General features: G+C 46.5%; 1 protein-coding gene across 1 annotated transcript; it reads left to right on the top strand.

Moving 5' to 3' along the window:
* The first annotated feature begins 4,389 nt into the window (after positions 1-4,389).
* On the top strand, positions 4,390-5,578 carry LOC123479422 (prostate and testis expressed protein 13-like). The gene is made up of 3 exons (XM_045192715.2): positions 4,390-4,453; positions 4,928-5,068; positions 5,394-5,578. Exons 1-3 carry the CDS (start codon positions 4,390-4,392, stop codon positions 5,576-5,578), a joined length of 390 nt encoding a protein of 129 aa, XP_045048650.1.
* The last annotated feature ends 8,190 nt before the right edge of the window (positions 5,579-13,768 follow it).

Raw genomic sequence — 13,768 nt, 5'->3', positions numbered from 1 at the left:
GGTTAGTCCCGGCCTGCTCACGGTGGGTCCCCTCTGACCACGTTAGATGGACTAAGCTCCAAGCTGGGCATGTGGCAGGAGTGAGCTAATGAAAAGTGGTAACTCGGGAGCCCTATCCGACCTAAACGACATTCCCTGCTGCTCTTCCCCGACTTGATACCCAGGGAGACTGGGTTAGAATCTCCCTACAGCCTTACATCGTGGTGACATTTAAGTCAGTTGTGCTTCTTACACACCAAGTAATGGCATGGGGCTACGCTGCTCCTACTCCCAACTCTCATGTTCGGCACGTTTGGTCAAATGGTGCCTTCAAGGCTGTCCAGGGCCTAGGAAGTCTGGAGCACAGTTAACCCTGGAGGCTGAGTCGGGTGGGATCATCCAAGGAGGAGTGGGTAGGCCGGGGTTTCTGGGGTGAGAGCCAGGCACGCTGGGCAACGTTCTGGGGTTCATCCCGTTGCTGGAGGGAGCTTGGGACTGAGGCAGATCTAAGTGTCAGGAGAACTTGGGGGCCAGACCCCTGTTTCTCCCGCAGGTGTGGGAGCGAGGCCGATGAGCCGCCTTGGAGGAGAAACTCGACTGTCCTCACCTCCTTCCCCCTGCCTGCATGGGGCGCTCACAGAGCCCCGTGATGCAGCAAGTCTCCGTCTTCTGGCCGCTGCACCAGGGGCCGGCTGACTCTTGTCTCAGGTCTCCTCCCCACTGAGCTGAGCGGGGAGGGACCAGGGCCTGTGTTTGAGGCTGGCAGAAGTGGTCGAAGAGGCTGTCTGTGAACTCAGGCCACTTTCTTTGGGGCAGCTTTTCTTTTGATTTACTTTTACCTGGATCTTACGCCCTTTTACAGTCCTCCTTCAGGGAAAACATACACCCGACTTTGGGCTGACTACAAAGGAACCTAATTTGGCCTCAAATCCATTACCTTCCCCTCCCTCTGTAGCAACAGGGGATGGGTACAGGCCGTGCCTCTGGGCAGGACAGCAGGTCCTACCACCCCCACCTGGGCAAGAGCGACAGCAATGAAAGGGCCTTGGGCAGCAGCCAGGCCTGGAGGGGAGAAGATGCAGACTCTGGGACGCAGGGGGCCTTGGGGCACGGCTGGGATCTGGGTCTGGGGGCTCAGATGAGGAGGTGGGTGGACAGAGCAGGCGGCCAGCACGTCCTTCTGTACCCGTGAGAAGGAGAGGTAGCCCCAGGAGTCCAAGGCCTGTCTGTGGCTCACGCCAACACCCTGAGGTGACAGGTGTAGGAAAACCAAGCAGCTAGCTGAGGCTTCTGGCTGAGTTTGGAAGGTAGGCTCAGGTATCAGCTTTTTTAAAGGGGTTACCTGGTGACCAGCTCCTGAATCTCCTCTGAGGTCTGGGCTTCACATTCTAGAAGGGACAGGGAAGCACAGGGATAAGAGCACAAATTCCACAATGAAAAAGCAGAATATCATATACACAGCATGGAGCAAAAGTAGGTTTGCAGTTATGAGTATGCAAAACACAAGTTTATTCTTGTGTTATTATTTATTCATTATTGTATTATTTTCCCTACAAACAACTGTAAACCTACTTTCCCCCCAGCCTGTATGATGTCAACTGTGATAGCATTTATGAACATGAACATCTGCCCTGGCCAGGTGGCTCAGGTGGTTGGAGCACCGTCCCGCATACTAAAGAGTTGTGGGTTCGATTCCGGTCAGGGCGTATGCGGAGGTTGTGGGTTCGATCCTCTGTTGGGGCACATATGGGGGCAGATTGATGTTTCTCTCTCACATCAATGTTTTCTCTCTCTCTCTCTCCCTCCCCCCTTCTCTCTCTCTAAAATCAATAAACATATCTTCAGGTGAGGGTTTAGGGAAAAAACATGAACATCTGATATGTGTGTAGCAACAATAGTGTGTGAAGATACGGCAAAGTATGCACATTGTTTTTCTCAGATTTGAGGGCATAAAGGGAATGTCATTTATTTCTTGATAAGTCTGGTATCTTTCCAAAATTTCTGGTACTTTCACTGAGAGAATAATGTTGGTCAAAGCTGCCAGGACAAACGCAGGAGAAAGACCTGTGTTGCGTGGAGTTTGGGATTCGTGCCCGGATCCTCGTCGCTGCTTGCCCAGGTCAAGGCGCGGGAGCATCTTCCCCGAGTGACAAGGACCCTTTGCTTGGAGGCATAAGCTAAGGCTCAAGCTCAAGCCTTCTGAGACCCCCACCCACGATTGCTGGGTGGATCTCACACAGTCCAAATGCAAGACGTCCCTTTGGGAGTTCCTTCCAGACGGTGGCACGTCATCCAGGCTTCAGTGGGAGCTTGTCCATGCGTGTGGCCTCCGCCAGGCAGGGGGGGATTATTTTTTTATTTATTTATTTTTAATGGAGACGACCTTTCTCTTCGTCGTTCTCCCTCTCTTCCCTTTGTCATGGATGATTCTGGAGAGAACTGCTCGAGAGTTCCAGCCCGGGGAGCCCTCCACCAGATTGGAAAGAGAAGGAAACAGGGAGGTGTAGGGCAGACCGTGGCCCGCTGAGTCTCCCTGGGGAAAAAATACTTTCGCTCTACGCATCCCTAGCCTTCAACTATAAACGAGGCCGATTATTTCTACCTATGAGCTGTTCAGAGACTTCGGAGAGGGTAAGTGCATGACATGCCCAAGGCTGCTTGATGCCTGGTAGGGTCTTAATGATCGTTCCCTTCATCATGCCCCGTGCGTGAGTTTAGGAGTCCCGACAACGACATCCAATAGACCTGGGAGGGTCCCCGTGTTTACCTAGAAAAGTTCAGTGACTTATGTGCAGTCACGGCGGCAGGTAGCGCACGGGGGCTTCCACCCCAGGTGTGCGGGGATGCACTCACAGTGAAGGGGAGGTGAGGAAGCACACCCAGCTGCAGCGTGTGGCTGCCTCTGGGAATGAACCCACGCAGCTAACCGGCTCCAAACTCACTCTCTCCCCAACACAGGGGAGTCTGCATCACCACTGCCCGTCTTCCCCTTCCCGACTCCCCTGCAAGTTGAAGGCCAGGAATGTCATGCCGCAAACTTGGAACCAGGGGCTGGTGACATAGAGGCACCGCTCCCTTGTGTCTCTCAGGGTGACCACACCAACCATGCCGTCCGTTTTTCCATCAGACGTGCTTCATCATCCGATAGGTGCAAGGCGATATTCTAGGTGCCCGGGGAAGGCGGCGAATGCAGCAGACAAAACTCTTGATTTGCGGTGCTGCCGTTCCCGTGAGGGTAGAGAGACAAACTAAACACCGGTCAGGAAAGCTATAAAAGAAACACTGAGTGAAGTGCTCCGGAGAAAAACCAAATAGGAAAGACACACGGGAAGTGTGGCAGGAGGGCATTGCCTTAGATACAAGGTGCGGCACAAATAACGTCCCCCCCCCCCCCGTTTATTACATAAAACTCTTTTATTGCAAAACCGTAAGCATGTAATCTTGTAACATAACAGTCTCACACTGCAGCCCACCACATGACATTTTACGTGAAACGTTCGAATTGCTGTCCACCTCCTGTGAGACACTCACGTTCCCTACCAACCACACTCAGCGGCGTTACTCCTGCCGCACCCGGTGTGTGTGAAGAGCTTCACTGGTAAGTTGTCACTTACTGGTTGAAAGATGGATGTGGCACGGATACACAGCACCCTCCAGAAGCAATAAGGTAAAGGCAGGGAGCTGATGGAAAAACTCATTTCCAGCCCTCCTTCCTTTCCCTCCTTACCCCCTTTCTAGTGACTAGCCCAAATGTTTCTTCCTCTTTCTTCCCGAAATACTCAGTGTAAGTCCTTCCCACTGTGGTGACTTAAGGTCTTTGTCCCCCTTGAAAAAAGGAATGAAGACACTTGAAGCTGAGGCCCTCCTCCTTGTCCCCTCACCCCTGTGTCCTGGGCTGTGTCAGCCACGCTCAGGGATGGTGCCGCACTGGGCAGGCAGGCTGTCACTGGACAACCGGGCTCTGATCTGGTGACTGACTGTAGGGGGGACATAGTACTGCTAGAGGCCATAGTGCCTGAAAGGGACTGAGCAACCCGCAGACGCTTGGTGACGCCACCTGTGCCACATCACAAACAACGTCACTGGGATGGGAAGGGAGACCTGGTCTGGGCAGACCAGCAAACAGACACCCGACCGAAGTGAAGAGGTACCAGGGAGAGAGATCCTATAGCAACACTGATGACCCTCTTCACGGCGGATCCAGTAAAACGGACTGTGGTGTCTGGTTGCCTGAGTTCCAAGTGAGCGGCGGAATGCCAAAGCAGACAGCGTGTACCCTCTCCTGGGAACATTGTAAAGGGTTACGGTGGTTTGATCCAAAATTTATGATTCTGTGACTCTAGTGGGAGGCCAGAGGGCAGGGGATGGGCACAAATAGAGCTGGAGCCTCCCACTGGGACCTTGTCAGCCATGGGCCCCCAGCTGTTCCAGTGCCTTCTGCTGGGCGTGTTCATAGTGCTCTTCATGGACGAGGGTGAGGCCTGGGGAGGGAGGCAGTGAGGGCTGGGGACAGGACCTGTGGGGAGGAAGACAGGGGTCTCTAAACTTGACTCTGGGCTGCTGTAAAATGGCTCGTGCAGAATTTTCCTTCTTCTCTTCACAGGAGACAGAGTCCTCCCCACGACGTGTACGCTTGGCCATTCTTGGATAAGTGATGCAGCAACAATAGGGGCCGGTCTTGAGTTCTTCTCACATCGGCCTCCCTGCCCTCCCTGACTCCACTCCCCTCCCCTCGCTCACTGCTCCAGTGTCTTCCTTCTGCCCCCAGCCTTGGGGCAGGGGGCGCTGTTCTGACTCCGGGAAGGGTCACAGCCATTCCCCACTCAGGGGAGTCAGGACCCCAGCAGATGCTGGGGAGGGTGTCGACTCCTTTTTGGGAGGTTTGCACCACCTGGATGCCAGCGTTCACAGGTGGGGGACAGGCTGAAGCTTCACTGTCTTTCTTCAGGGGTTCGATTTTGCAACAAATGTGATTTCTATAATGGCTCCCACTGCACTGATCACATGAAGAATTGCTGGAAGTTCAACGTGATGGTGGAAAACAGGAGCTGCCGCACAGACCACTTTTACTTCAATAATCGCCTTACAGGTGCGTGGGAGTTAGAGAGACACACGAAATATCACCACTGCTGGCCCCAGTTCACGGGGTCAAGGTGTGGGTGGAGCCCGGGGCCCTGGGAGAGAGGGGGACAGAGGAGGAGACGGGGACTGCCCTCGCCTGGGCTTGGGGCGGGGGCTGTGTAGGAGGCAGATGTCTTCTGCCCGGTCCTGTCTGCAGAGACGGAGACGAGATGCAGGCACAGCTTTGGGTTCACTCCAGGCTGCAGGAAAGTGGTGACGTCATGGGGAGAAGCCGTGGCCAGGAGAATGGGGAGGGGAGGTGCGGTGGTTGCACTTGCTTTTCTTGTCTCTAGGGACGTACCTGTATCGTTACTCGAAACTCTCTTGTGACTCATGTGAAGAGGGAATGTTCCAGGCATTCCATGATGTCCTGAGAGAAACCTATTGCTGCACCCACAACGACAGGTGTAACGACCCCGATGACACAATGTACATTGTAAAGGAGTATGTGTCGCACGACCAAAACAGACAGACTTGACCAAAGAGGAAACAATGACCATATTTTGCAGTGTATAATGCGCACTTTTGTGCCCAAATTTTTTAAGGGAAAAATGAGGATGTGAGTAGTACTGATTCTGTATCTATATACTGGTAAATGATTTTAGTTCTTTTATTTATGCTTATGTGTTAAAACCATAACTCTAGAAAGCAATAACAATAAAGGTATGCAAACTAATACTTGACTACAGTAATCAGTTTTGTTTCTAAATATTAATTAATTAATTAATTTAAAAATTAAAATGAAAGTTTTTTCCCCTGAAAGTCTGGCCCAAAAACGTGAGTGTGCAATATATACAGCAAAATACAGAGTGTTTTTAAACCACGTCACTCAGTCACCTTTGCCCTTCCCCCAGTCAATGGCAACATCATCTCCCATGTTCTCAGCACCCAGACCCCCCTCTGCTCTAAGCCAGCAGATCCACCCACGGAAGCACCGTCTCTCCTGTGTCAGCGCTTCCGGTCCCAGGAAAGTGTAAAACCGTGGGCCACAAAAGCCCTATCCCTGCTCTCTGGTCGGACCCCGCTCTCTCTGCCACCTGGCTCCTCCTGGCCATCCTTCCCGGCCCTGAAGCCCTAAGGCTACACCTGGGCTGAAGTCAGGTTCTGAAATTTCTGGCAAGGGGAACCAAGTGTTTTCTTCTGGTAGAGCGCGTGAGGGAAGACCAGAAGAAAGCAGACCAGATAGAAAGTGGGACGAGAAACCAGAGATTTTAGAAATATTTGGGAGGACAGTGGGGGAGGTCTTTGCAGGGGCTGGGGTGGGCCTGGGTAAGCAGGGGCTTGAGAGAGCCAAGGTGAGGCTGGGAGAGGCTGACCTCCTCGGAAGCAGCAGCCAGCGCACCCGAGGACAAGAGGCTCGGTCCTGCCCCTATTTTGGGCAACTGTTCCAACCACAGCAACTCCTGACCACATGTGCCTGATCATTTCACCTTGCTCTCGTGGCCAAAGTCAAACCTATCAGGTTGGACACTTGGCTGAGTGTTGGCCAATAACTCTGTGAGCAGATAAAGGATGATATACGAGCCATGAATGTTTGTTGAGTCAAAAATCACGGCAAAACTTAGTGGCTTCAAATAATCACCAATTATTTTTCTGTGTCCGAAGGATTCAGATGCTCTGGAGGTGCTCAGCTGGCAGCTCTGTTCATCTCAGCCCATCACTCACACCGCCGGGGGGCACCTGGAGATGGGTTGGTTAGGCTGGCCTGAGTAGAGTGACTCAGCTCTGCTCTGCATGCTTATCTCTTTCTGGGACCAGAGGCCTAGCTTAGACATAGCTCACTCACAGCAACGACAGAAGCACAGAGCAAGACCCAGGCTCATGTCCCACCCGTGCTTACATTAGGTTTGCTAACAGCACAGGGGTCAAAGCAAGTGATGTGACCAAGCCTGGAGTGAGGACACTGGGCAGGTCACCCCACCTGGCAGGACATTGAAAAATCATAGGTGGAAGGATGTAGACAAAAGGAAGGGTGAAGAATTGCAGCCAGATGATGCAATATACTACACGTTATGGCCAAGGGAGTCTTATTCTAAAGATGCAAGATTGGTTCGATGTTTAAAACATCAATTATAATAACTTAGAAAAAGCAGATGATCATCCCCATAGAAAACATGAAGTTATGTGACAAATTTCAACACCCATTCATATAAAAAACAAATAAAAGTGTTATTGATAAATATGTATTTAACATAATAACATGATGTATAGCTTAGTCCAAAAGCCAGTATATATTTAATGGGGAAACATTCGATTTCACGCTAAAATAAGGGATAAGACAAGGATAATCAGTATCTCTACAGCTAATTAATATAATATTAGAAGATTAAAATGTCCATACTACCCAAAGCAATCTACATATTCAACACAATTCCTGTCAAGGTACCAACGGCATATTCCACAGAACTAGAACAAATATTCCAAAAAGTATATGGACCCACAGAAGACCCCAGAGAGCCGCACCAATCTTGAAAAAGAAGAATAAAGTTGGAGAAAACACACTACCTGATATCAAACTATAGTACAAGGCCACAGTCATCAAAACAGCATGGTGCTGGCATTAAAACAGACACATAGATCAGTGGAACAGAACTGAGAACCCAGAAATAAACCCAGGCCTTTATGGTCAATTAATGTTTGACAAAGGAGGCAAGAGCACTCAATGGGACAAAGACAGTCTGTTCAATGAATGGTGTTGGGAAAATCGAACAGATACATGCAAAAACCAATGGAACTAGACCACCTTCTTACACCACGCACAAGAATAAACTCAAAATGGTTGAAAGACAAAATGCAAGACTCGAAACCATAAAAATCCTAGAAGAAAACACGGGCAGTAAAATCTCAGGAATTTCTTGGAGCAATATTTTTTTCTAATAGATCTCCTTGATCAAGGGAAACAAAGGGAAAAAATAAACAAAGGGATACATCAAACTAAAAAGTTTAACACACCAAAGGAAACCATCCACAGAAACAAATAACCCACTGAATGGGAGCACTAACCGCCAACGCCACAGCTCCACTAAATTCGTTAACTGGTTCCAACAGTGTTTCGGTTGGCTCTTTAGGGTTTTCTACACATCCGATCGGGTCATCTGCAAATAATGACGATTATTCCACTTTCTTTTCTATTTGTCTGCCTTTCGTTTATTATTCTTGCCTAATGGCTCTGACTAGGCCTTTCGGTGTACGTGAAGTAAGCGTGGCGAGAGCAGGCCCCCTTGTCTTGTTCCTAATCTTAGAGGAAAAGCTTTCCATTTGTCACCGGATGTACGATGTTGCCTGGGGATTTGCCACATATGGTCTTTTATTACGCTGAGGTATTTTTCTCCTGAGAACTTTTATCCTAAAAGATGTTATATTTTGTGAAGTGCTTTTTCTGCCTCTCATGTGATGTTTACATGATTTTTATCTTTCATGGTATTAATGTCGTATATACTATTTTTGGAGGAGCATGTGTTTAACCTTGCATCCCAGAGATAAGTGCAATTTGCTCATGAGGTAGCAGCATTTCGGGGTACTGTTGAATTTGGTTTGCTAATATTCTGTTGGGAATTTCTGCCTCTGTATTTATCAGGATATCAGTCCCTAGTGTTCTGTTCTCCTAGTGCCCTTCTCTGGCTTTGGTAGCAAGGTAATGCTTGTCTTACAAACTGAGTTTGAAAGTGTTCCTTCCTCTTTAAGAGTGTGAGAAGGCTTGGCATGAATTCTTTAAATGTTTGGTAAACTTTGCCAGCGAAGCCACCTGGTCCTGGGGTTTTCTGTGTTGGGGAGTTTTTGATTACTAATTTAATACCCTTACCCATTCTTGGTCTGTTCAGATTTTCTCTTTCTTCCTGATTCAGTCTTGGTAGAATGTATGTTTCTAGGAATTGATCCATTTCTTCCAGGTCAGCCAATAGGTTGGTATCTAATTGTTCTTGGTAGTCTCTTGTGACCCTTATTATTTTTGTTATCAGTTGTAATGTCTCTCTCCTCTTTTACATATGATTGCATTATTTTAGTCTTCTCTTTTTTTTCTTAGTCTAGCTGATATTTGCCCATTTTGTTTATGTATTTGAAAAACCAGCATTCAGTTTTAGGCATTTTTATAATTGTTTTATTGTTTCTATTTATTTTCACCCTGATCTTTCTTATTTCCTTGCTTCTGCTAACTTTGGGCTCAGTTTTTTTTCTAGTTTATTGAGGTGCAAAACTAGGTTGTCTTTTGAGATCCCTCTATTTCTAATATATGCCTCTATCGCTGTTAACTTCCCTGACAGACCCACATTGGCAGCTGCCCAGAGGTTTTGGTATTTTTGATGTCTTTATTTTCCTTTTTACATTGTGTTTTCATCTTGGTTTGTTCAAGATTTTTTTGTTTGTTTGTTTAATGCCAGATGATTTTACTTATATGTAGAATCTAAAAAACAATAAGCAAATGATAAAAAATAAACAAATAAGCAGAACAGAAACAGACTCGTAGATACACAGAACATTTTCACAGTTGCCAGGGGTAAAAAGGTAAAGGGAGTCAGGAGTACAGACTGGCAGTTACAAAGTAGCCATGGGGATGTAAAGTACAGAATCGGGAATATAGTCAAGAATATTGTAACAATCACGTGTGGTGTCAGATGGGTACTAGCTTTATCACGATGATTACTTCCTAATTATATGAATGTCTAATTACAGGGTTCTATATCTGAAAATAATGTAATATTGTACCTCAACTGTAATTTTTAAAAAAGAAAAGAAAGATACATTTTGTTTATTTTTTTGATGCCTTCTTTGAGCCATTGGTTATTCTGGAGTGTTTTTTTTTTAATTTCCACATATTTTCAGATTTCCATTTTCTTCTTCTTATTGATTTCTGGTTTCATACCACTGTGGTCAGAATGATTGTTATATCTTCTTGATTGGCCCCCCGTATCATTACCTCTTGACCTTCCTGTCTCTTGTTACAGTTAGTGGCTTAAAGTCTACTTTGGTCTCCACCTGCGTGGAATGTCTCTCTCCATCTCTTCACCTGTGTGTGTCTATGAGACTGAAGTGAATCTCTTGCAGGCAGCATACTTTGCGTCTCTTATCTTAGCCATTCCGTCACTCTGTGTCTTTTGACTGGTGAATTCCATCCACTCACATGTACAGATCCTATTGATATAAGGACTTAGGCCATCCGATTCATTGCTTTCTGGTCGTTTTGCATTTACATTGTTTCTTTCACCCTCTGTTCCTGCCTCCCTTCGTACACTGGTGGTTTTCCACGGTGGCTGGTTCTGCTTCCCGTTTCTCTAGCTTCTGCGCATCTCCCCTGGGTTTTCGCTTTGCGCACACCAGAAATCTTAACGTAAGACATCTCATAGCTCAAACGGTCCAGTTTAAGCCGTCTGTAATAGACCTTTGATCATCTACAAAAGCCTCACCCTTTTATTATCCCCCTTTTATACTTTCATGTCATTGTGTGCCTTTTTTCTATTGTTCATTTAGGAACAAATTTTAGTAGCTACAATTATATTTAGTGCTGTCTCCGTGGACTTTTGTACCACAGTTAAGTGGCTAACACGCCATCCTATTAGTTCTCTCATCTGACGGCATGTTGGCCTGTCTCGGTCTGTTACGTATGTTTGTACGTTTTCATGTCATTGATGACATCATTCCGTTTCAGCTTGAATACTTCCTTTCGGCATTTCTTGCAAGGCACTTCTACTGCTGACAAATTCCTTCCACTTTTGTTTGTCTAGGAAGGGTGAAAACATGATATTTGTGTTCTGGTAACAAGTTCTGTGTAAGATATAAGTATTACCAATACCTCCTCCAAGCCTTTAACTTGGTTTTCACTCTCTTAATCATGCAGCTGAAGAACAGACATTGTTAATTGAATGACATGAAATTTATGAATTTTTAAAATTGATTTTGCTTTGTACATCACAGGTAACTAACCTTTGCCTATTCCAAAGTTATAAAAGTATGCTATGCTTTCTTTTAGAAATGTTATTGTTTCAATTTTCACATTAAGCCTACAATCCCCTTTGAATTTGTTTTGTGTGTGTGTGTGTGTGTGTTGTGAAGGAGAGGTAATGGGCAGAAAAATTTAACTGAGTAGAGAACCCAGAATTGGTGTTAAGTGCTAATGAAAATTCAGTGTATTATGAAAGAGCCATCTCAAATTAGTTGAGAAAAATATTAACTTTTCAATAAATGTTGGGCTAATCAGGTAGCCATATAGGAATAAATGGAATTGCATCAATTTCTTACAAAGATAAATTCCAAATGGAGAATCTAAATGGTGATTTTAATCCATATACATATTAGAAGAAATCATGGGTGAATGATTTTCTAACTTGGGGCATAACAAGTGGCTAAACTTCATGAATTATTGGGAAAATGCAAGGTCCCTTCACACCCACTAGAACAGCTAAAATTTAAATGACTAATAATAATTGGTGTTGGAAAGCGATGGAGTAAATAGAACTCTTGCAGAGTACAGGGATGACTAGAAATCAGCACCACCGCTTTGGCAAACAATTTGAGAGTTTTGTTTAGAGTTTTGCATACGCTTCCTTTATGACTCATAAATTTTACTTGTAAATACCTATCCAAGAGAACGGAGTGTGTATGTCCACCAAAAGTTCATACAAGAATTCTATAGTAGCTTTATTCACTACAGCCCAATCCTGGACAGAGCTCAATGTCCCTCAATAAGCAAATTAATTAAATAAATTCTAGTGTATGTATACAGTGGAAAAAAGATCAGACTCATGGTATAAGCAAAAACCTGCATGAATCTTTAAAATGTCATGGTGAATAACAGAAACCAATCTCAAGAGAGTACTTTCTGTATCATTTTACTTATAATAAGTTTAAGAACGTGTGAAATTATCCTACGGTGATACAAGTTGAAATAGCACCTTTGGGAGTGGCTGACTGCCTGAAGAAACTTCCGGGGCTGGTGCAAATGTTCTATATTTTAATTAGAATGGTTGTTCTACAGGTTTACACATTTGTCCAATCACGTCAAATCGCATACTTGGAATGTATGATTTCATTATATGTGATTTGGATTTCAATGAAGAAGGTAAAGTTATTATATTTTGACTCATAATAAAAAATGGACCTAGGGTATAATGATCGACGGAGGCTGGCCCTGCGAGGCGAGAGACTGAACGGAGAGTTTGCATTGTAAGGTTGGATCTGAGAACAAACCCACGCGCTCATTCTCAACATCGTTAAAACCGGGAAAGCACGTGGCTTCGGCCGTTTCCAGCAGCGTCGGGCCAGATGACCCTTCCTAAATTTCCAGCCTTCTTTTATAAGACTTTGGCACGATGACAGTATTGATGATGAATTTTGAAGTAAGATTAGCTAATGGGTTTTTGAAGAATCCTATCAAAAACAATTTTTGGTTAAGACATTTAAATACCGGAGGTCCGTTAAACAAGAAATGTCCTTCACACCATCGCTTTGAGGAAAACACATGGTATATTGGCACCCGGAGCGAACATTCTTCACCAGGCAGAAAGTAGAGGTTACCATTCCCGGTACACTCAACAAAGCAGGCGCGCAGCCAGAGAAAGCACCAAGGCCTCGTGAGTGCTGCGGACCCAACAGATGCAGGAGAAAAACTCCATCAGTTTCACTGTTGTCCAGTGCAACAGCAGGGATGAGTGAGACCTGGTCCCTGCTCTTGCTGTGGTTTATAACCTGCTGGGGCAAACCAGACAAACAGAAATGATTCACGAGAAGAGGGTGTCAAGAAAAGCATCCAGCCTTGGCCGGGTAGCTGCATTGGTTGGAGCGTGGTCCCATGCACCAAAAGGTCACAGGTTTGATTCCCAGTCGGGGCACAAGCTTTGGTTGCTTGTTCTATCCCCAGCTGAGGTGCGTGCAGGAGGCAACCGATGGATGTTTCTCTCTCCCTTCCTCTCTCTCTAAAGTCAATAAACATAAACTTGGGTGAGGATTATCTTTTAAACTATCATTAAAGGGACCTGGGTAATCAGAAGAGGGAGAATTTGTACAGTAATGGCGTGGGTGCTGGGGAGGTGATGGTGGAGGCGGATGTCAAAAAAGTGGAATCGAGAAAGATGAGGAGAGGAAGAGGGAAAAGGAGAGGAGCGGTGTATCTGGGGTGTACATCCTGGCAGGCCTAGCAGGGGCCGTTGTAACGGCATCTGTTCGTGATACAGTCTTTCCTGTAAGTCAGCTGGGCAACTGCTCAGCTTGCTGCCTGCTGAGCAGCCCGGCGGCACCAAGGAGTAGACAAGAGTCACACACAGTAAGTATGCTGTTCACTCATTGAATGCAGGTTCACTCAAAGCAGAACATCAACATACATTAGTATCCTTCTCACACTCTAACAATATAAGAGAACTGTAACACACATACACACACACACAGAGCAATCAATCGGGGATAATGAACCCGAGTCCCAGAGTCTCTGTGTGCTGTACCGGGAGTCAGCACGGTGGGCAAGGGAGTTGTCAGCGTCTTGCAAGGAAGGGTCTCTGGAGCCAGGTGGGCAGCGGGGCAGGCAAAGTCCTCAGTCCAGCAGGGCAGAGCTTCCGGGGGCTGACGCCAAGGGAGATCGGCGTGGCGTGGGGAAGCACCTGAGATGGGGGCTCGGCTGTCTCAGCGGTGGTCTGGAGCCTGTCTCAGTTATACCTGGCAAGTGGTGGACTCCACCCTTCTG

This window comes from Desmodus rotundus, chromosome 7 (genome assembly GCF_022682495.2).
Source record: "Desmodus rotundus isolate HL8 chromosome 7, HLdesRot8A.1, whole genome shotgun sequence".
Classification (NCBI taxonomy): Eukaryota; Metazoa; Chordata; class Mammalia; order Chiroptera; family Phyllostomidae; genus Desmodus; species Desmodus rotundus.
This window is presented reverse-complemented; position numbering and strand designations above follow the sequence as displayed.